The sequence below is a fragment of the Oncorhynchus mykiss genome, chromosome 16 (assembly GCF_013265735.2).
Source record: "Oncorhynchus mykiss isolate Arlee chromosome 16, USDA_OmykA_1.1, whole genome shotgun sequence".
Lineage (NCBI taxonomy): Eukaryota > Metazoa > Chordata > Actinopteri > Salmoniformes > Salmonidae > Oncorhynchus > Oncorhynchus mykiss.
This window is the reverse complement of record NC_048580.1, coordinates 23,504,896-23,529,820: the sequence shown is the minus strand read 5'-3', so window position 1 is coordinate 23,529,820 and position 24,925 is coordinate 23,504,896. Positions and strand designations below refer to the sequence as shown.

At 41.2% G+C, this 24,925-nt stretch overlaps 1 protein-coding gene across 3 annotated transcripts in view; it reads left to right on the top strand.

Moving 5' to 3' along the window:
- The window catches only part of LOC110491673 (BRCA1 DNA repair associated), a 46,901-nt gene extending 21,976 nt beyond the window's left edge, over window positions 1-24,925 (top strand). For 2 of the 3 annotated variants that reach the window (XM_036946562.1, XM_036946561.1), the window contains exons 15-21: window positions 2,821-2,898; window positions 3,078-3,118; window positions 3,328-3,447; window positions 4,830-4,887; window positions 20,861-20,934; window positions 22,016-22,076; window positions 22,993-24,925. In XM_036946562.1, coding sequence (XP_036802457.1) covers window positions 2,821-2,898; window positions 3,078-3,118; window positions 3,328-3,447; window positions 4,830-4,887; window positions 20,861-20,934; window positions 22,016-22,076; window positions 22,993-23,087 — 527 coding nt within the window. In that variant the 3' untranslated portion in view covers window positions 23,088-24,925. The remainder of the gene's footprint in view (window positions 1-2,820; window positions 2,899-3,077; window positions 3,119-3,327; window positions 3,448-4,829; window positions 4,888-20,860; window positions 20,935-22,015; window positions 22,077-22,992) is intronic. The other variant, XM_036946563.1, reaches the window with a different exon arrangement.

Sequence of the window (24,925 nt, the reverse complement as noted above, 5' to 3'; positions counted from 1 at the left end):
ACCATGGTCATTAGACTAAAACAGATGTTTAGAATTCCACACCTAAGTAATATTCATTAGGCACCAAATGGAAGAAAACGGACTGAAACATGGAGGGACTGCCTCTACTTAAGAGACAATTGTTTTTGATTTCTGTTGCAAAATGTTTTGCTACAATGTGCACTAATGGATACAACCTTGCCCTTGACATGTTGCCCTCAATGTGGTGACTTCTTAGCGGTGCATTCAGAAAGTATTCAGACCCCTTCACATTTTCCACATTTTGTTACGTTACAGCCTTATTCTAAAATATATTTATTTTATTTTATAAATGACCATCAATCTACACACAACACCCCATAATGACAAAGTGAAAACAGGTTTTTAGAAAATTTTGCAAATGTATAATTATTATTAATATTTCTAAATGAGACCTTATTTACATAAGTATTCAGACCCTTTGCTATGAGACCTAAGCTCGAAATTGAGCTCAGGTGCATCCTGTTTCCATTGATAATCCTTGATGTATCTACAACTTGGTTGGAGTCCACCTGTAGTAAATTCAGTTGATTGGTCATGATTTGGAAAGGCACACACCTGTCTATATAAGGTCCCACAGTTGATAGTGCATGTCGGAGCAAAAAACCAAGCCAGGAGGTCAAATGAATTGTCCGTAGAGCTCCGAGACAGGATTGTGTCAAGGCACAGATCTGGGGAAGCGTACCAAAACATTTCTGCAGCATTGAAGGTCCCCAAGAACAGTGGCCTCCATTATTCTTAAATGGAATAAGTTTAGAACCACTAAGACTCTTCCTAGAGCTGACCGCCCAGCCAAACTGAGCAATCGGGGGAGAGGGGCCTTTGTCACGGCTGATTTCCTCCTCTTCGTCTGAAGAGGTGTAGCAGGGATCAGACCAAAATGCAGCGTGGTAAGTGTCCGTAGTTGTTTTTAATGAATAAACCGAAACACTACAAAACAATAAACGAAACGTGAATAACCGAAACAGTACCGTGTGGTGAAACAGACACGGAAACCATCACCCACAAAGTACCCACAGAATATGGCTGCCTAAATATGGTTCCCAATCAGAGACAACGATAGACAGCTGCCTCTAATTGAGAACCAATCTAGGCAACCATAGACATACAATATACCTAGAAAGGAAACAGCCCCATAAACATACAAAAACCCAGAGACAAGATAAAAACACATACATCACCCATGTCACACCCTGACCTAACCAAAATAACAAGGAAAACAAAGAATACTAAGGTCAGGGTGTGACAGCCTTGGTCAGGGAGGTGACAGAGCTCCAGAGTGTCCTTCTGGAAGGTTCTCCTATTTCCACAGAGGAAATAATCTCTGCAGCCCTCCACCAATCAGGCCTTTATGGTAGAGTGGCCAGACGAAAAACACTCCTCAGTAAAAGGCACATGACAGCCTGCTTGAAGTTTGCCAAAAGGCACCTAAAGGACTCTAACCATGAGAAACAAGATTATCTGGTCTGATGAAACCAAGATTGAGATCTTTGGCCTGAATGCCAAGCGTCACGTCTTGCGGAAACCTGGCGCCATCCCTACAGGGAAGCATAGTGGTTGCAGCATCATGCTGTGGGGATGTTTTTCAGCGGCAGGGACTGGGAGACGAGTGAGGATCGAGGGAAAGATGAACGGAGAAAAGTACAGCGTGATCCTTGATGACAACCTGCTCCAGAGCGCTCAGAACCTCCAACTGGGGTGAAGGTTCACCTTTCCAACAGGACAACAACCCTAAGCCCACACCCAAGACTACGCAGGAGTGGCTTCGGGGCAAGTCTCTGAACGTCCTTGCGTGGCCCAGCCAGAGGCCGGACTTGAACCTGATCAAACAGGGCTTGAGAGGATCTGCAAAGAATAATGGGAGAAATTCCCCAAATACAAGTGTGCCAAGCTTCTAGCGTCATACCCAAGAAGACTCGAGGCTGTAATCGCTGACCAAGGTGCTTCGACAAAGTACTGAGTAAAGGGTCTGAATACTTATGGAAATATGATATTTTGCTTTGTCATTATGGGGCATTGTGTGTAGATTGATGAGGAGAAAAACGCTTTCATCCATTTTAGAATAAGGCTGTAACGTAACAAAATGTGGAAAAAGGTGAAGGTCTCTGAATACTTCCTGAATGCACTGTAGATGGTTGTGGATTGAGACAGACTTAACTGAGGACAAGACTGTTACTGATAGGAACGTGTGTGTGTGTGTGTGTGTGTGTGTGTGTGTGTGTGCGCGGCCAACCACCAGACAGGAAGCTCCAGGCACCATCTCTAAGATCACAGCAGGGCTCTCGCCTACGCACTCATTGCCGTGGGTCAGCTGTCTACTCTGCACTGTCAACCACTGCATGCTTGATATCTAGTGTAACGTCATATTCATAAAGGTGTAACTTTATTACGCAGATTGATGAAGTATCACCGGACTTCCTGACGCTAACCTGGTTGTGGATCACATGCGGTGACGCATTCATTTCCCACAGAATGCTGACTCGTGCTCCACTGTGACTGTAAAATACGACTATGGATTTCCGATTGATGCTCTGCGCTACCATTTACTGCTGGTTCTCCAAGTTCAGTTCATGATCTTACTGTCATTTTGAAAATCTTGTCATCAAATCACAAAACCCCAACATGGCAACAAAGTATTTGTGAACAGTGATTTCATTGGGTGAGGTTAGCGAAGTGTTTTGAGGCCATTTTTATGAAACGCTATGGACGATATTCATTGAAGTTGTGATTTGTGTGTACTATGTGTTCTATGTGTATGTTTTCTCACGTCTACCCTACCTCTTGTTTGTCTGTCCGTCACAGATGGTGATCTGGTGTGTGAGCGCACGCTCAAGTACTTCCTGGGCATCGCAGGCAGGAAGTGGGTGGTGAGCTTCCAGTGTGAGTTCAGAGTTCCGTCACTGTAATTTGTCCCCTCACCACAGACCGATTTTTAGGGAAACCAGTGTTAATGTGAAACCACAGGGAAGGGAAGGTTTCTTACGTAACACAGCTCAAGGAAAATGGGGAACGTTTGTGTTGCCGAATATAAGCATTATTCTTGTTCCTATACTCCACAGGGATTTCCGAGTGTTTCAAACAAGGGACAGTCTTAAATGAGGTACACACTCTGGTTGCATGTCATATTCCAAGAGCAGATTACAGAATATTCCATGTTTCCCATTGAGTTCATCTTTTAAACTATTGATGGGCGCCGCTGTTTGTGAAGCATGGACTTTAATTTGTATTTTTCTTGGTAATGTACTGGTATTGTTTTTCCACAATGTCTTGGTCGTAATGACAAATGATACTACCGACTTCCCTATTAAGAATATTTTAACCCTTCGTCGCCCCCAACCCACACAGACGTCATTTGAGGTGCGAGGAGACGTTGTGAACGGACATGATCACCAAGGGCCGATGAGAGCACGGACCACAGGGGACACAAGTGTGAGTTTTACACCTGTTCTGTTACACCTTCACTATTACACCCCATAATACATCCCACACCCCATGTCACACCTGCACTATTCCACCCCAAATGTACACCTAGGTATTCTATTACAACTTATTACCCCATATTGCATGTAAACTAATACACCCCCATATTACAAGATGTGTGCAGTCTTTTACTTTTTTAAAAACTTTTTGCTGAACAGATTCTTTGATCTCCAGCACCTGCTTCAAACCACTAGATATGTCATCTTGGAGTACACGCCTAGTCCTGCTTTAAAAAGTCAAACCCATTTTCTAATGGTGCTTTCGTCTCCTTTTGGAGTGGGGCCAGATCTGAAAGCAGCAGCAGAGGAACCTTTGCAACTGAAGAGGAAAATTTGAAATGGCTTGATGTCATGTTGGTATTATTGGCTGCTTTGAGGAGGCCCCTAATTGAATTAACCAGTAATTTCAGGCCTATTTGAGGACCCGATTACAGTCTCTCCACCTTGATGGCTTCAGACAGACTGCCGTGTTCATATTCGCTCGCTGTCGCCAGACGAACAGGACAGACAGTCAAACCGATAAATTGGTATTCTAGGCGTTTGCTGATTGCAAGATGTGAGTGGCATGGTGGGTGGGTGGTAGGGAGGTGGGTGAAAGGGAGGGTGTGTGTGTGTGTGTGTGTGTTATCATGTCCTTGTTTTAATTCCACCTGAAGGGCATTAGGTGTCTAAATGAGAAATATGTAAGCGAGATGTTTGTTCATCAGACCGCCACCGCGGGCTAACGATCATTATGGATGGAGACTGAGGTGTTGAGATTGAGCATTTCTCGGTCAAACAAGTTGGAGCTTTATTTCTAAAACCGTAACATCCAACCGTATCGTGGATATTAACCTAGGCTTTGATGTGAAATCAGTTTTGTCGCTTTATGGCTTGACTGGCTATAAATAACTTTATTGTTTGGACAAATGTTAACTATTGATAATGAAGTACTTCATGAGATACCCATTTAGAACATACTTTTTTTTCCATTTATAGGCCTAAATTAACAGTAAACGGTAGAGATGTTCCTGACTGGCGGTGCACTTTGCCAAAAGCATGGCTGTTACCATGGAGAATTCTGTACAGCTTGAGCCTTTTTTTGTCCCCATGTTCTGTTTGACACCACACTGGATTCAAAAGCAGTTAGGGCTTTTGGTTTAATACAGTGTTTTCCCTACCATTGTATAGGCAGGGTGGAACCCCCCCAACTTTGGCTCCACTGGTTTCAATGGAACGTTATGGTCCCACAGGACCTGGATGTTGCTTTGGGCCTTTGTGCCCCATGTGGATGAAGGTCATATCTCCTGAATTTACTCAATCTAAACTGAGCTCCTGTCTCTCTTTCCCTAGCTGCTGATGAAGGATTACGAGATCTGTTTCCAAGGCCCTTTCACCGATATGACCACTGGTAAGTAACTGCAACGCTGACCAGAAAAGAACCCGCTACAGACCATACTACACACAATCTCACCTCACCAAGAAATGGGTTGAGCATGGAACACTTTTTTTAAATTATTGTTTTTATTTTTTAGGTTTGCTTAATTTTTTTCTTTTAGAAAATACCATTGATTTATTTGGTAATGGTGGATGTTTTAATGTTTTTGGGGAAAATGCAGTACTCTCTACTCGTACCCTCATTCAAAATAGAAGTCCATTTAAATTGGAAGTATCATCCGTTTCCCCTAGAGCCTTTTGCAGGTGACGGCTAGTCGGCTGAACTTTGGGAATGTTGGCTAATGGAACAAAAGAGATATTATGCTGTTTTTAATTTGTGTATAGATATATTTTTTTAAAGAAAGGATAAAAGTGAGAAGGCAAAAAGGAAGAAGCCTGGGCGCCAGGAAAAACAAAAGGTGGCCTTATTATGGAAAGCCTCCCCAGGGCTCCTGGTAGTACCACTGTCTCTATAGAGACAAGAAAATGAATCCACCTCTGTCTACCCAGTCCCCCTCATTTACCACTGTGAACTGTAGGACTCACACACTCACTGACACACACACACACACACACACTCTGGCATAGAGGACTAGTTCTCTGACGTTGGGAACAGTTTGAAGCCCATTGTTTTGTGCCTCAATTTATTGAATGGTTAAAAATTGCAGTGTGCAGATAGTCTATGGGAGGGTTGAGAACTGACTGAAAGTTATGGATGAGTCATAGCTAGAGTTTAAACAACCAGCTTGGATCTCAAACCATGCTACAATATAAAAGTTCAAATAAATACCGTGTTCTTATGTCTTCACATGAGTGACCAAAGCAAGACTTGACTAGTTAAATAAAGTTTTTTTTATTTTTAAGACCAACAAAATGAAAAGTTAACAAAATATGCATATATTGATAGCGTTTCAATCCACCAAACTAATAGATTTTCTTCAACTAGACCAAAAACAGTCAAAATCCTAGAAAGTCCAAATAGAATCCCAACACAAAATAGTCCCAACGTTAATCAAAAAGCAAAAATGTGCCGTCCCCCTTCAAAATGCAGAAATATTTAATCAAATAAAGTTAGTCACACAAAATAAACAACCCAGGATGGTTGTGGGAGCTCAATGTTAAGGCCTCTTCCAAAACAAAGGAATCATTTTGTCGTTGACATAACAATCCACAAAAATTTGCAACAAGTATAACTTTGAATGGTTAATCTAGACTACTTAAAAGGTTTTCCACACAAAAAAAACCTCGGCCAGGTACACACACAATAGTTCCCCAAACGGCTCCCCTTCCTCTTAAAGGGACATTCCCTCTTAAAAGGGATAGTCCACTGAAATGACAATGGCGACCATCTTAGCTTTGCCAGTGCAAATAATGCAGTCAGAACTGGCAGATATATAATAGTATGAAAATTCGCAGAGGTTTAACCTTGCAAGGTTTTTAAAACTTTAAACCAGACATAGGCACATATACAGTGGGGCAAAAAAGTATTTAGTCAGCCACCAATTGTGCAAGTTCTCCCACTTCAAAAGATGAGAGGCCTGTAATTTTCATCATAGGTACACTTCAACTATGACAGACAAAATGAGAAAAAAAATCCAGAAAATCACATTGTAGGATTTTTAATGAATTTATTTGCAAATTATGGTGGAAAACTTTTGTTATTGACCAAATACTTATTTATCTCAATAATTTGTTATATACCCTTTGTTGACAATGACAGAGGTCAAACGTTTTCTGTAAGTCTTCACAAGGTTTTCACACACTGTTGCTGGTATTTTGGCCCATTCCTCCATGCAGATCTCCTCTAGAGCAGTGATGTTTTGGGGCTGTTGCTGGGCAACACGGACTTTCAACTCCCTCCAAAGATTTTCTATGGGGTTGAGATCTGGAGACTGGCTAGGCCACTCCAGGACCTTGAAATGCTTCTTACGAAGCCACTCCTTCATTGCCCGGGCGGTGTGTTTGGGATCATTGTCATGCTGAAAGACCCAGCAACGTTTCATCTTCAATGCCCTTGCTGATGGAAGGAGGTTTTCACTCAAAATCTTACGATACATGGCCCCATTCATTCTTTCCTTTACACGGATCAGTCGTCCTGGTCCCTTTTTAGAAAAACAGCCCCAAAGCATGATGTTTCCACCCCCATGCTTCACAGTAGGTATGGTGTTCTTTGGATGCAAATCAGCATTCTTTGTCCTCCAAATACGCGAGTTGAATTTTTACCAAAAATTTATATTTTGGTTTCATCTGACCATATGACATTCTCCCAATCTTCTTCTGGATCATCCAAATGCTCTCTAGCAAACTTCAGATGGGCCTGGACATGTACTGGCTTAAGCAGGGGGACACGTCTGGCACTGCAGGATTCGAGTTCCTGGCGGCGTAGTGTGTTACTGATTGTAGGCTTTGTTACTTTGGTCATTCACTAGGTCCCCCCGTGTGGTTCTGGGATTTTTGCTCACCGTTCTTGAGATCATTTTGACCCCACAGGGTGAGATCTTGCGTGGAGCCACAGATCGAGGGAGATTATCAGTTGTCTTGTATGTCTTCCATTTCCTAATAATTGCTGGAGGACAGAGGAGCCTCTTAAAGAAGAAGTTACAGGTCAGCCAGAAATCTTGCTTGTTTGTTATTGACCAAATACTTATTTTCCACCATAATTTGCAAATAAATTCATTAAAAATCCTACAATGTGATTTTCTGGATTTTTTTTTCCATTTTGTCTGTCATAGTTGAAGTGTACCTATGATGCAAATTACAGGCCTCTCTCATCTTTTGAAGTGGGAGAACTTGCACAATTGGTGGCTGACTAAATACTTTTTTGCCCCACTGTATATGTGCCTATGTCTGGTTTAAAGTTTTAAAAACCTTGCAAGGTTAAACCTCTGCGAATTTTCATACTATTATATATCTGCCAGTTCTGACTGCATTATTTGCACTGGCAAAGCTAAGATGGTCGCCATTGTCATTTCAGTGGACTATCCCTTTTAAGAGGGAATGTCCCTTTAAGAGGAAGGGGAGCCGTTTGGGGAACTATTGTGGGTGTACCTGGCCGAGTTTTTTTGTTGTGTGGAAAACCTTTTAAGTAGTCTAGATTAACCATTCAAAGTTATAAATGCTTACTTACAAGCCCCTAATCAACAATGCAGTTCAATAGACTTAAGAAAATATTTACTAAATTAAGTAAAAAATAAAAAGTAACACAAAATGGCATAACAATAACGAGGCTATGTACAGGGGGTACTGGTACCGAGTCAATGTGTGGGGGTACAGGTTAGTCAAGGTAATTTGTACATGTAGGTAGAGGTAAAGTGACTATGCATAGATAATAAACAGCGAGGTAGCAGCCAATGTAATAGGCCGGTGGCCATTTGATTAATTGTTCAGCAGTCTTTCGGTTGTTGTGCCCTCTTCACGACTGTCTTGGTGTGTTTGGACCATGTTAGTTTGTTGGTGATGTGGACACCAAGGACCTTAACTCTCGACCCGCTCCACTACAGCCCTGTCGATGTTAATGGGGGCCTGTTCGGCCCTCCTTTTCCTGTAGTCCACAATCATCTCATTTGTCTTTCTCATCTCCCATAAGTGTTTAATTAGGTCGAGATTTGGTGACTGACACACACACACACACCCTTTAAACCAACTATGCTCCTTTGAGACCCCTCTTTCAAAGTCACTAAGATAACTTCCTCTAGCCATGGTAGAACCAATAATGGACACCTGGGCACTTTTTTTTTTATACATGACCCTAAGCATGATGGGATGTTTTAATTGCTTAATTAACTCAGGAACCACACCTGTGTGGAAGCACCTGCTTTCAATATAATTTGTATCCCTCATTTACTCAAGTGTTTCCTTTATTTTGCCACTTACCTGAACATTTACAGCAATTCTTTGCCCTTAGGGGTAACTGTGGAGTAAAGTTGGTGCCAAAGGTCTGAAAACATGTAAACATTTTTAAATTGTCATAAGATGTAATCTTTCACTCTTTTTGGAGACTCTTTTTAGTACAGTACCTTCAGAAAGTATTCACACCCCTTGACTTTTTCCACATTTTGTTGTTACATCCTAAATGTAAAATGGATAGATTTTTAAAATGTGTTTTCACTGTCCTACACACAATACCCCAAACTAGAATTTTTGAAATCTTTACAATTTTAATAAAATATGAAAAGCTGAAATGTCTTGAGTCAATAAGTATTCAACCCCTTAGTTATGGTAAGCCTAAATAAGTTCAGGAGTGAACATTTGCTGAACAAGTCACATACTAAGTTGCATGGACATGATTTTTGAATGATTACCTCGTCTCTGTACCCCACACATACAATTATCTGTAAGGTCCCTCAGCTAACTCCGTTGCCGGATAGGAAGGAAACCACTAGGTCCAAGAGGAAACATGGTTCAGTTTGCTTTCCACCAGACACTGGGAGATGTATTCACCTTTTAGCAGGATAACCCAAAACACATGGTCAAATCTATACTGGAGTTTCTTACCAAGAAGACAGTGAATGTTCTACTTGAAAATCTATGGCAAGACCTGAAAAATGATTGTCTAGCAATGATCAACAACCAATTCAACCGAGCTTGAAGAATTTTTAAAAGAATAGGAAAATGATGTGCAATCCAGGTGTGGAAAACTCTATGACTTACCCAGAAAGACTCATAGCTGTAATGGCTGCCAAAAGAGCTTCTACAAAGTATTGACTGAGGGGAATGAATACTAATGTAAATGAGATATTTCATGTTCAGTAAATTTGCAAATATTTTCTTTTTTTTTTATTTCTCATGATGGAGTACTGTGTGTAAATGGGTGAGGGAAAAACATTTAATTCCAAATGGAATCCGGGCTGTAACAAAATGTGACCGACTGGCTCGATTCGGTCTTAGGTAGAAACATTTGAAGCAAGCAAGCAGCACATTTATTTATAAAGCCCAGAAAACAGAAAAAAACAGAGAAAACAGAAAACCAGCCTAAAACCACAAACAGCAAGCGATGTAGAAGCACGGTGGCTAGGAAAAACTCCCTAGAAAGGAAATAACCTAGGAAGAAACCTAGAGAGGAACCAGGCTCTGAGGGGTGGCCAGTCCTCTTCTGGCTGTGCCAGGTGGTGAATATAAGAGTACATGGGCAAATGGTGTTGAAGTTGTTTTTTACATTGGTTAAAAGTAGAGACTCAGAGCTAGAAAATTGTCAATCATACACTACAGTTGAGGAACAATAGGGAAAGTAATTCTGCTTAGAAAGTTAATAAACTGGAGAACCCTTGTTTGTCTACACCCATTCAGCATCGTTCACACCCTCTTTAAGCTTCAGCACCACTCATCTATTTAAGGATTCACATGTGAATCAGGCTATGTACTAAACAACCAAAGATTTCAAGACTAAAGTCTGGTTTATACTACAGGTGTATTTGTAAATTTAATCTGCAGTGCCGGAGTGTGTTTTGGGTGTTGTCAGATTGGCCATTTTGTAAATTCAGAGCGTTTCGCTTTTGGAGCGCACACTGGACGCTCAGGTGTTCTGACCTGACAATAGCAGTCAAGCACCCTTGCTAACTGGCTAATGTTGGCTAGCTTGCAACCTAATTCCAGATACAAAAGAGAGAACAGCTCACTCTAATCAATTTACTCGCCCTAGCAGAGCTGGTTGGTCTTTTTTGCCAACGTTTACTAACACTGGCCATATTCAACAGGTGTTGGGCGTTCGTAAATTTGTCAGTTATTCTGCGCTCTGGCACACTCAGATGAGAGTGCTATGAAAAAGTTGTTGCAGTGACTTCCTATTGAAGTGGAGTCTTAAGTTTTTAATACGCGATACATAAAATTTAAAAAAGCCGCGTTAGACAGGATTACCTACACATTCTGGCCAGCTCAAAAAGACAGAAGCGTGCTATATGACCAATCCAAACTCATCTGGCATGTCCAGCCCGCTCATTATCTTGGCTAATCATGGCTAGCGGGAAGGTTGCGGTCTTCCTTAGGCTTAACCAACTAGGCTTGTAATTTTAACAATTTTATTCATAAGGCACATGAAAGTTCACATGTTCGAGAAGGCATTTCTGCCAAAAGTTTACATTCAAACGGCTCTCCTGTGAAGTAGTGACCCACGACATACGCCTAGTTTCCTGAATCGGGTCACACATCTGAAAATGTAGCTAGCTAGTTAGACTATCTTACCCGTATACATGGATGGACGCTTCTCTCTCTCTGTCACGGATTTCATGGTTGCCCTTCGTTTAAAGATGTAATCCGGGGACTTGTTTTATACATCAGCCTTTGTGTGTTCTCTTTTCGACTTCGTCTGCATATTTGCAATTAAACGCCAGAATTTTCTCCATCTCCTTAGCTATCATACTCAACTCGGTCCTCCAGAAAGTGGAGAGCAACACTTAAGCAGTTCTACTACGTGATATCTTTAAATAAAGCCGCTTTAGAAAGGATTACCTAAACCCTACTGACCAGCTCTCGTTATGGACAGAAGAGTGCTACATGGCAGACCAATCCGAACTCCTCTCGCGGCATGTCCAGCCCACTCAATATCTCAGCCAATCATGGCTAGCAGGAAGGTTGCTGTCTTTTTCCGTGGCTTAACCAACTAGGCTCGTAATTTAACAATTGTATTTGTATTTACAGATGGCATACAAGTTTGTTATTAAGGCACATGAAAGTTCACATGTTCCAGGAGGTATTACTGCCCAAAAATGCATTTTGATAAATAAAATACAAAAAGTTTACTTTGAAATGGTGCTCCTGTGAAGTAGTGACGCAGAAAGTGGAATAAGTTCAGGGGTATGACTACTTTCTGAAGGCACTGTAGGTAGTTGGAGTTTGAGGTTCAATCTTCTCCCTTCATCACAAATCTGATAAGCGCCAAACACTGATGGAAAGAGACTGTGAAGGTTATCTATATCCTGTCCTCTCTGTCCACTCCGCATTAGAAGAGACACTGTTCGGAAGAGGTAGAGGAGAGTTCATATTCTGTCATGCAATAACATTTCTTCTCCGGATGGATGGATGGATGAATGGATGGATGAAGGTCCTGGGGCATCAAAGTGCTCCTAATGTGTATTTCTGCAGGCTGGAACAATGCAGGCTTGGCTAATGGGTTTGCGCGTGCATTATAGATCAGGGGTTCTCAAGCTTTTGGGGCCTGTGACCCCTTTTCTGATCACAAATTCATCAGGCACCCCATCATAATCAACTCGAGTGAGATAAAAAAAAAAATGATTGCATACAAGGAGTTTTACCATGACTTCGGCAGTGCATGGCCAGACGAACCAATTCTCGGGCCCAGGGAAGGAACATTTTAAAGGCCCGGCTCTTAGCATTAGAAGGAAAAAGTTACAGTTTTCAAGCTAATTTTCTGCAGTTCTACACATTTTGCAATGAGGCAGAGAGAGATACATGCAGTTTTAAAGCTTAAAGTAACTGCCCACTGTTTCAAGATTTCTATGAATCATGACCAATAATTAATTACATTATGTGGGAAACAGATTTCCTTTAAAAAAAAAATGGTAATTACGCATGTTCAAAATCAGCTTTTCTGTGTTGGAATGGTGTGGGAGTACCCCAACAACAGAATGGTGCGGGCATATACCGGTCATTAAAAATATGAATACAAGTAGACTGCTGATTGGCCAGCTCAATGAGGAAATGACAAGCACTTTTTAAACGGTTGTCTGTTTTGAGTTTGAGGTGTTGTTTTTTTCCTCAAGTTTATGCTTTGGCCACGAACAATGTTCCCTGTAAATGTTTTGGGACACTGAGCAAATATTAGGTCTTGTGAGCGGAAACTTGAACATTCTTTTTTTTTTTTTGTTGCATCTTTTGGCGTTCGTTTACAGTAGACACTGAGGCTGTACCCTGACAGTTTTAGACAGCCACAATAGTATATTGGCTACTATTTGAGCTTAATGTAGGCCTACCAACAAAACCAATTAAGCAAATCCCATAATATTTTTACATGGAAAAAGCTCATGATTTCTATGACATCCTACAGTAGCCTATATGTGGTGTTCAATGCTGGCATACATTGCATGAGACATATATATATATATATATTTGAACTTTGCGACCTTTTGCCACATTTCAGGCTTCAAACATAAAGATATAAAACTGTATTTTTTTGTGAAGAATCAACAACAAGTGGGACACAATCATGAAGTGGAACGACATTTATTGGATATTTCAAACTTTTTTAACAAAACAAAAACTGAAAAATTGGGCGTGCAAAATTATTCAGCCCCTTTACTTTCAGTGCAGCAAACTCTCTCCAGAAGTTCAGTGAGGATCTCTGAATGATCCAATGTTGACCTAAATGACTAATGATGATAAATACAATCCACCTGTGTGTAATCAAGTCTCCGTATAAATGCACCTGCACTGTGATAGTCTCAGAGGTCCGTCAAAAGCGCAGAGAGCATCATGAAGAACAAGGAACACACCAGGCAGGTCCGAGATACTGTTGTGAAGAAGTTTAAAGCCGGATTTGGATATAAAAGATTTCCCAAGCTTTAAACATCCCAAGGAGCACTGTGCAAGCGATAATATTGAAATGGAAGGAGTATCAGACCACTGCAAATCTACCAAGACCTGGCCGTCCCTCTAAACTTTCAGCTCATACAAGGAGAAGACTGATCAGAGATGCAGCCAAGAGGGCCATGATCACTCTGGATGAACTGCAGAGATCTACAGCTGAGGTGGGAGACTCTGTCCATAGGACAACAATCAGTCGTATATTGCACAAATCTGGCCTACATGGAAGAGTGGCAAGAAGAAAGCCATTTCTTAAAGATATCCATAAAAAGTGTTGTTTAAAGTTTGCCACAAGCCACCTGGGAGACACACCAAACATGTGGAAGAAGGTGCTCTGGTCAGATGAAACCAAAATTGAACTTTTGGCAACAATGCAAAACGTTATGTTTGGCGTAAAAGCAACACAGCTGAACACACCATCCCCACTGTCAAACATGGTGGTGGCAGCATCATGGTTTGGGCCTGCTTTTCTTCAGCAGGGACAGGGAAGATGGTTAAAATTGATGGGAAGATGGATGGAGCCAAATACAGGACCATTCTGGAAGAAAACCTGATGGAGTCTGCAAAAGACCTGAGACTGGGACGGAGATTTGTCTTCCAACAAGACAATGATCCAAAACATAAAGCAAAATCTACAATGGAATGGTTCAAAAATAAACATATCCAGGTGTTAGAATGGCCAAGTCAAAGTCCAGACCTGAATCCAATCGAGAATATGTGGAAAGAACTGAAAACTGCTGTTCACAAATGTTCTCCATCCAACCTCACTGAGCTCGAGCTGTTTTGCAAGGAGGAATGGGAAAAAATTTCAGTCTCTCGATGTGCAAAACTGATAGAGACATACCCCAAGCGACTTACAGCTGTAATCGCAGCAAAAGGTGGCACTACAAAGTATTAACTTAAGGGGGCTGAATAATTTTGCACGCCCAATTTTTTAGTTTTTGATTTGTTAAAAAAGTTTGAAATATCCAATAAATGTCGTTCCACTTCATGATTGTGTCCCACTTGTTGTTGATTCTTCACAAAAAAAAATACAGTTTTATATCTTTATGTTTGAAGCCTGAAATGTGGCAAAAGGTCGCAAAGTTCAAGGGGGCCGAATACTTTCGCAAGGCACTGTATATATATATATATATATATATATATATATATATATATATATATATATATATATATATATATATATATATATATTAAACATTATAAAGGGCTTGAAATGTATTACTGTAACACCAAGGGCCAAATAGGTGACTGTAAATTCTATTGTGTTGTGTGATGCAAGAAACCACTAAATAAAAGTCATTATTATTACCATACAGAGAAATAGACAATGTTTTCTACCCCTCTGCCTATGGGCTTATTTGCATATTCAATTCAACACTGACCCTTTTAATTAAGACATAAGATTTTTACCTGACTGGCTTTTCAAAGAAATGTAGCCTACACTTGTTGTGCTCTTGTAGGAAGCAGTAACTCCAAATTGCTGACCTATACCTATCTATAACTGGACTAATAACTTCAAAGAATATCAAAAATGGGCACACGCATAGCTCTGATCTGAAAAGCACATTCACTCTCGGGGGATTTGAAAGACCACTCCTGGGTTATCCTCACCAATATAATTATACTCAGGTGCGCTCCGACTCTGCCTACAACATAATCACAAACTCAATCTTGAAAAGTTAGGTTTGTTGCATTGAAAAGGGGCTGATATAATGTTGATTGGATCACAGAAAAAAAAACGTTGCTCTGTATAGTGCAAAGTAATGGGGCGAACTCGGTGACGTTCAATCTCTTTCGTCTCTGCGCGGGCCTGACATTTCTTCTGCGAGGCAGTCTTGGAGGTGCATGGCCGCTCACCCGTGAAGCTTAGAGGGAACATTGGCCACCAATACGACTATAGGATGAGTGAGATTTTCACTGGACAGTTACACTAATTTAAAGTTTAAAAAAAAATACAAATAATAATTGTAATTGGTGGAGTACTGTGAATACCAATGTCCCTGTGAGCCTCCCAGGCCCATGTAGAGAACACATTGTAGATTCATAATATTACATTGTATTACTTATTCCAAAATGCTTTAATCTGCTGTTTAAACGGAGGGGTGGACCCCCCCCCCGCAGTACCTCTGGGGGTCCGTGGACCCCACTTTGAGAACGCCTGCTTTAGATTACGTGCTAAATGACTAGTGTCAGCGGGTGTGTATGCATGCGTTTTTGGCTTTCTTTCACGTGGAGAGGGTACACAACTGGAGTCTGTTCTCGGCAACATGTCTCAACAGGGTCTTCATCTATTATTTACCTGCCTGCTTCCACTGTGTGTATCATATACAATGAGTGCAATCTATATCATCTCTACACCATGTGCATTTACTTGGCTTTCCCCAAATGAGGATTTTCTTGAAGTAGAAAATATTTTTAGTTTGAAAATGTTACATTTTTTTGCGTATTGAATAACAAGGTTGTTATTGCAAAAGATAATTTATCTGTGACTTACCAGACTGAATAAAAGTTAAGTATGAATAAAACGAGTGTCACTTTGTTGGTGCAGATTTGGTTTTTCACTGGGATATAGAGTGCAATTACAAAGTGCTGTGAACACGAGCCCTGAAAGCAAAGAATCATCAATGCTGCGGTTGGTTTCCTATATGTAGCTTGTTGATTTACACGTTTCTAACCTTGTAATGTTTGGAATTAAGTTTTTCTTTCTGAAGTGAACAAATTCTTGGCTAGATCCACAAAATATATTGTTTTCAGTAAATGTTCCTTCCCCCGTGTTTCTTGTCCCTTCCCCCATGTTTCTTGTCCAAAGTCTGTCCTGATTCTTGAGCAGCAACATTATACCCTTTTCAAATTATAGTGGCAAACTTTTCACAATGTTTTTTTCCAGCCACTACGGTGAATGCGTAACCAGGTTAGCACAGTGAAGGGAAGTACAGCTCGGCTTGACTCTTGTTTGTGTGGACTCGTTAATGTGAAAAGGGTAACGAATATAACTCAATGTGATGGAAACTCTCTGAACATCACACCACCTGTGGATGAAGACCGACACAAACGAAAAACGAGACAGACTGAAGACATTAACAAAGTGAATAAAGTGATACTTCAAATCAAATGAAAATGTACAGTATATCGTGATATTATGTAGTTATAGTATGGACAGTGGAAAATATTGTGATATTACTATTTGTTCATTTTGTACACCCCTACTCTGATGAGAGCGTGTAAAAAATGTTCCAATCTTCTCACCATATGAATTCATAACCAGAGGTCACCTCGGGTTTAGGTTGGTTTTGCGATGGTGTAGTCATTCATTGGCCAAGGGAACCGTGGAATAATTTTAGAGGAAGGAATACAGTCTGGTACCTAGCTGTTTTTGGACGTTGAAACTTACCAATGGCAATGTGTAGCCTGTGTCCGAAACACCCTAGTTTTGTCCATTTTGTTCAGCTCCAAGGCTTTGACCATGTTCTATCCGCTGTCGGTGGTCATACATACTTGACGTGACTCTTTCAAGCCCCAGGATGAAAGTGCCTCCCTCAGCCCAGCTGCAATTATGCCTCCGGTGTGGTCGTCTGGGAAATAAGAGGTCTGAAGGCATTTGCTTTGCAGCTTACAGTTGTCGTCAATGTAATGAATCGTGAGGCTAATGTATGGCTCTGTGGTCCGGCTTGACCATAAGTTGGCAGTGGTAGAGAAGAATGCAGTGTTAGGGATTTTGTTGGCAACTCTGCCCCGAATTTCTGTGTAGAGTTCTGGAAGACGTGTTGTTGAAGTATTTACGGCTCGGCATCTCATATCTTGGGTCTAGAGTTCGAATCAACTTTCTGAAACTGTCTTCCTCCGCAGTTTGAATTGGTTCCATGTGATACGTAATTGCACTCGTTCTCTCATTCCACTTCTTCTTGCTCTTTTTGTCATAGGGAATACCACTAACGAATAGCTGAGTGCGGGTCTTGCTTGAAGATATCTTGGGAATTGTGCCGGGAGTTTGTTGCACGCATTCTGGTAGATTCTTCACATTCGTGCACATGTAGGGTTTTCAGGTGGTGAAAAAGATTGCTGGTGTTTCCACCTTTTTGGCTAGTGCGTCGACACAATTTACACAGTACTGTTTGTTGGTCAAGGTCGGATATCAAGCTAAACCAGTTCCAAACGACAGAGTAGTCCCCCTTTTTTCGAACCAATTATTTGTCGTCCTGCAAATCAACATCAATAGCGTTATTTTCCTTGTCAGTCATTCTCGATGCTTGATTTTCAGGGGGCACTTTTGCCAACAAAATTTCCGCTTACTCTGCACTTGCGCATGCTTGTTTGTTGACTTTGATTGGCAGACAGATTACGTGTAACGTCCGAGAAGAAACTCGGCTGAAATTAACGAAACAAAAACGCTTTATTTCATACGTGTATTAATTTATCAATCAAATGTATTTATAAAGCCCTTTTTTATATCAGCCGATGTCACAAAGTGCTATACAGAAACCCAGCCTTTAACACCAAACAGCAAGCAATGCAGATGTAGAAGCACGATATGGCAAAATCCATATCAACATCATACCGGTGTACCGCCAACACCTACGTCAGAAAGAAATGACGTGGTCTTCATGGACAGGTTCTATGTTACCAACCTATTGACACATATATATGGTGAGGGTCTCTCCTTAATCGTCGTCTCTCCACCAACCCACTGCTACGTCCATCCTTTTATACTTTTCTCCCTATCTCTTCCCATTCGGGTGATCAAATCCTGTAATGAATCCACGCTCTAATTAATTCTTTTTTGGGGATGTGGAAGATGGGGGAGAGGAGGTAAGGAAGAAATTAAGTCTGGTGACTTGGTGAAAAAAGGAGTTGATACCTATCCATGACGAGGTTTAGCGGCCTTCTCGTTCGACTGTTACTTAAGATGATCAGGGCCTCAAGCCAACTTTTAAATGTAGAGAGAATGTTCGCTAAGTGCATGGTTAGACCATGTGTCGATACTGATAGGATTGAAAGAAAAGCAGTGCTGCTCTTGGATCAGCTTTCATTCAAATTAACATTCAAATTATTCCACAATACTTTAAATGAGAATTATTCCACAATATTACCACCTATGGCTGCAAACAGTAGCGGTGCATGGGTAAAATCACTGGAGAAGCCAAGCCAGGGAAAAAAAGCTAGATTACAACCCACGTGTTGTGATAATTGTGTTGTTTGCTCTATAACCTGTTAATTCATATGCCTCGACACTATGATACATAGGCCTAAGGCCGAGACAGTAGGAAGATACAGTGGCAGAATAAATTCAACCACACCTTTGTTTCATCACAAAACTGGAGAGCAACATCTGTCCAGTGAAGTCCACGAAACATATTGCATGTAACAAACAGTTAAATGACCCACAGCATGGTCAAGCAAGTTAATGTTTCTGACTACTAAACAGCTATGGATTTAGAACCACCGAGTTACCACAAAGAAAACATGCGCTGCCTCCACTATTCCAGCACCATTTCAACTTTTAACATCGTCTAATCACCTAAAAAAAAAAAAAAAGGAGAAAAAAACATGTTGACTTGTAGAGAAACGCCAATACCATCTTCCTCTTTCATGTTGCCTAAACGGTCTATGACTCTGTCATGATACAGTACACAGTTTATTTTTTTGTTGTCTTAGGCTACCTGGATAAAATGCCAGCCCAGCTAGCTACAAAAGTAGGGTGGTTGGTCGGGGTGGGCGTATACCACAAACGCCTAGCACCCCAAAGGTTGCGAGTTCGAATCGAATCATGGACAACTTTGACCATTTTAGCTAATTAGCAACTTTTCAACGATTATCTACTTTTTTGATACTTTTACGTTTTCCAAATTCGTAACATATGCTATATATACAGAAGTATATGGACACCCCTTCAAATTAGAAGATTTGGCAATTTCAGCCACACCCGTTGCTGACCGGTGTATAAAATTGAGCACACAGCCATGCAATCTCCATATATAAACATTGGCAGTAGAAAGGCCTTACAAAAGAGCTCAGTGATTTTCAACGTGGCACCGTCATAGGATGCCACCTTTCCAACGTGTCAGTTTGTCAAATGTCTGCCCTGCTAGAGCTGCCCCGGTCAACTGTAAGTGCTGTTATTATGAAGTGGAAACATCTAGGAGCATGAAGTGATAGGCCACACAAGCCCACAGAACAGGACCGCCGAGTGCTGTAGCGCGTAAAAATCCTCTGTCCTCAGTTGCAACATTCACTACTGAGTTCTGGAAGGCAACGTTAGCACAAGAACTGTTCATCGGGAACTTCATGAAATGAAAAGCCTAAGATCACCATGCGCAATGCCAAGCGTCGGCTGGAGTGGTGTAAAGCTCGCCACCATTGGACTTTAAAGCAGTGGAAACGCGTTCTCTGGGGTGATCAATCATGCTTCACTATCTGGCAGTCCAACGAACAAATCTGGGTTTGGCGGATGCCGGAAGAAAGCTACTTGCCCCAATGCATAGTGCCAACTGTCAAGTTTGGTGGAGGAGGAATAATGGTCTGCGGCTGTTTTTCATGGTTTTGGCTAGGCCCCTTAGTTCAGTGAAGGGAAGTCTTAATGCAACAGCATACAATGATTTTCTAGACAATTCTGTGCTCCCAACTTTGTGGCAACAGTTTGGGGAAGGTCCTTTCCTATTTCAGCATGTCAATGCCCCTGTGCACAAAGCAAGGTCCATACAGAAATGGTTTGTCGAGAACGGTGTGAAGAACTTGACTGGCCTGCACAGAGTCCTGACCTCCACCCAATCAAACACCTTTGGGATGAATTGGAACGCCGACTGCGAGCCAGGCCTAAAGGACCAACATCAGCGCCCGACCTCACTAATTCTCTTGTGGCTGAATGCTGCAGGGACTTGCTTCCAATGTTCCAACATCTAGTGGAAAGCCTTCCCAGAAGCGTGAGGGGGACCAACTCCATGTTAATGCCCATGGTTTTGGAATGAGATGTTCGATGAGCAGGTGTCCACATACTTTTGGTCATGTGTTGTGTGTGTGTGCATATAGTGCGTTCTGCAAATTCTTAACATATTGTAATTCGTAGCTTCTTATACGAAGTGGGTGATAGACATCCACAAATTAATATATACCATACGTATCATACAAAATGGAGAGTCACCGATTTACATACAAAATAATACGCAATGCTCTGAGACCAAGTTGCACTGTCAGGCAGCCTAAACATCTTGATTATACGTTTTACCAGAGATGTTCTGTGAATAAAGCGACGCAGTGGGGCAATAAAACCTTTGGCTGCCCTACGAGTTGTTTGGATCACTCGTAGACGTGCAAAGGTTTTCAAGAGTCACGTTATTAATGAAGGCTCTGGGGAACTCACTGACCTCTGTCTCTTAATCAGGATGTATGTCTTTCTCGCTCTCCCATTTCTCCAGGTCAGATGGAGTGGATGGTGGAGCTTTGCGGCGCAACAGTGGTTCAAGAGCCTCTTCTCTTCACTGGTGAACTGGTAAGAATGTCTGTCTGACCTTGAAAATGTTATGTTATTTGTCACATGCACCGAATACAACAGACTACCGTGAAATGCGTACTTACGAGCCCTTCCCATCGATGCATCAGGCTAGATAATAATAAGAGTAAACTAAAGAACGGACTAGCAGCAGCATATGATGAGAATGAAAGTGTGTGTGTGTGTGGGGGGGGACGACGACGACACAGAGTGTGTACAGTGAGCTCCCAAAATATTGAGATGGTGACACATTTTTTTATCGTTGTTTTGGATTTGAAATTATACAATGACTATGAGGTTAAAATGCAGACGGTTTAACTTTTTAATCCATATCCGGTGAACCGTTTCAAAATTACAGCACTTTGTACACAGTCCCCCCCATTTTAGAGGACCAAAAGTATTGGGAGAAATTGTATGCGTATTAAAGTAGTCTAAAGTTCAATGAGTTAGATGCACAACTATCATACCTCCCCCTATTTGTGCGTCTAACATTCTCATTATTATTATTAATAATGATTCATTCAGGATTATCTGTAATCATGGTAGAATCCACATTAAGGTAGAAGTGCTTAGAAGCATTTTCTATTCTTATTTACAATAAAAGTGACTCCAAAATGACACACTACATTATTTAATTTTTCTATTGGGCACAAAATCATCTGAAACACAACCAAAACAAATGCATCCAACAAGTTTGTAGAGTCACAAGCTTGATGTAATCATTGCTCACTATATATAGTATTTCTAAGTATGCATAGTCAGTGCAAGATGAATGCAGATAGACTTGTAATGCGTGAAGAGGGAACAAACATCCACACACCACTACACTCAACAACCAAAACTATGCTCAAGTATCCTCTGTGTGTGTGAGAACCCTGCAGAAGGGCTTACTGTGTCTATTGGCTGTAAATATCACAGTGTGGGCCTTTGTAAGTCCTGTGTTGTAACTGCACTGAAAGTGGAGAAATACTAAATTACTCTTGTTCTTTACTTGAGTGGATAATTCCGGATACAGTAGTGGGGAAGAGGGGATTTCTCAATTCTCTTTTTCTCTTTTTCTCTTTTTCTTACTTTTTGTCAGAAAACTCGTCAACTAATAGTGGTACAACCAGGCTCGGACCAATCACCAATAAACTACCAAGGTGAGTCTCATAAGTGGAAATGACTCTTCCACAAACACACACAGTCACACACACTCACATTCTCTTTCACACACATTTCCAACATTTTTCTCTCACACACACACATTCTCACACAAACACACACACCGTTAGGCTCCATTCCTAAAAATGCTGTGATTATGGTGCCGTCCCGGCCAATGACAGGGCAGTTGCATAAGTCATCCACACGCCCTATCGCCCTGAGGCTGAAGCACCGCACAGGGATAGACCTCTAGTGTGTCAGACAGAGTGGGGGTGGAGAGAAAAAGCTGTGTTTGCGTGTACTATCTGGGGGTCTGAGAAACATGTATAAAACTTTTTTTTTTTTATGTCCGCTGTAACAAATGGACTAATAAAGCTAAAGAGGAAAATGGAAAGGGAGGGGAGGGGGTGATGAGAGAGGTGGTGCAGCAGCATCCTTATGGGGCACCATTTTAAACATGCTATATTTTGTGAAAAATATCAATTCTGTGCCACAAAATACATCTCTTTAATTAAAAAGTTAAAGGCACCACACCCAATACATCCCTCTCCCGGTGGTCTAGTTTGTGTAGTTACATATTTAACGTGGCCTTTCTTACCCAACGTCCTCAGGCTCTCCCAGGTAACCAAGTTGTACCTGCTAGCCCCTCTGCACCATCGATTTTAATCAAATACACAGACATGCACACATTCACGTCACACCATCTCACACACTACACACATCAGCCCATACACAAGGTAACACAAGGCCACGCTCACATTGGGAAGAGCAAATGGTGTAAGAAGTCGATCCGCGGTGTGTGATGTCATATCGCTGCGTCTACCTGTTTTAGTTAAATACACCTGTGGCCATTTTGTTGAGGGTGTTGCCATAGCAACACATACCTCATCCTCACTTCATGTGTGTTCTCCACAGCCCTCCAGAGGATAGCCACGGTCATCACCCGTGGTTGGGTATTTGATTCCGTGGCAACCTACACCCTTCAAAGCCTCGACAACTACAGAACGTAACCTTCAGACCTGGTGTCACATCCAAATCGCTCCGCTGGCCTGGACCCACTCCACTCGGTTCACTGGTGTGATACACAAATCGTTCCCTGGTCTGGATCCTGTCACTAGAGGCAGTCCCCAGTGTCACGTCCAAGTGGCTCCCTTGCCACCCTCTTTCTTAATACAGTGCCTTCAGAAAGTATTCATACCCCTTGACATATTACACATTTTGTGTTACAGGCTGAATTCAAAATGGTTTAAATATTTTTTTATCTCCCATCTACACACGATACCCTGTTAATGGCAAAGTGAAAACATGTTTTTAAAAATGTTAGCAAATTTATTGAAAATTAAATGCATAAATATTTAATTTACATAAATATTCACACCTCTGAGTCAATACTTTGTAGATGCACATTTGGCAGCGATTACAGCTGTAACTATTTCTGGGTAAGTCTGTTCTTTTCAAAATTCTTCAAGTTCTATCAAGTTGGTCGTTGATCGTTGCTAAACATCCATTTTCAGGTCTTGCCATAGTTTTTCAAGTAGATATAAGTCTAAACTAACTCAGCCACTCAGGAACATTCAATGTCCTCTTGGTAAGCAACACCAGTGTAGATTTGGCCTTGTGATTTAGGTTATTGTCCTGATGAAAGGTGAATTCATCTCCCAATGTCTGGTGAAAAGCAGACAGAACCAGGTTTTTCTCTAGGATTTTGCCTGTGCTTCATTCCTTTCCCTTTCTTTTTTATCCTGAAAAACTCCCCAGTCCTTAATGATTACAAACATATATTTAACATGACAGTCACCACTCTCCTTGAAAATATGGAGAATTGTACTCAGTATTGTGTTGTATTGGATTTGCCCCAAATACAACACTTTGTTTTCAGGACAAAAAGTGAATTGCTTTGGCAATTTTTTTTGCCGTATTACTTTAGTGGCTTACTGCAAACAGGATGCATGTTTTGGAATATTTTTTTGTGCATGCTTTCTTTTCACTCTGTCAATTTGTTTAGTATTGTAGAGTAACTACATTGTTGTTGATCCATTCTCAGTTTTCTCCTATCACAGCCATTAAACTAAACGGTACGGTTTTAAAGTCACAATTGACCTCATGGTGAAATCCCTGAGCGGTTTCCTTCCTCTCCGGCAACTGAGTTAGGAAGGACGCCTGTATCTTTGTTGTGACTGGGTGTACAGATACACCACAGCAATAGGTACCCTTTTGCGAGGCGTTGGAAAACCTCCCTGGTCTTTGTGTTTAAATCTGTTTGAAATTCACTGCCCGACTGAGAGACCTTACAGATAATTGTGTGGGGCACAGAGATGAGGCAGTCATGAAAAAGATCATGCTAAACACTATTGCACACTGAGTGAACCCATGCAACTTATTATGGGAACTTATTTAGCCTTGTCATAACAATACTTATTGACTCTAGACATTTCTGCTTTAAATTTGTAATTAATTTGTCAAATGTATGGGGTATTGTGTGTAAGCCAGTGACATCTCAAGGTAATCCATTTTAAATTCAGGCTGTGACACAACAAAAAAAAAATGAAAAAAGTTGAGGGATGTGAATACTTTCTGAAGCCACCGTATGCCTAAGAGACAATCCATGATCAACCAGTTCAAAAGATTACAGCACTTTACCCCATCCCCCTGGGGTTGACTTGTTTTTGTCACCATGACTACATGACTTCCTTTAAAATAGTTGTTATGCAGTCGCTTTGTGTTATAACTAAACTCTGTGTGATGTACATAAATGTAACGTTCTCTTACTTAAAACAACTCGCATGGAAACAAATGATATATTTTTGGACCCTGTGAGAATGAGAAACCAATGACCTGAAGAGAGCCA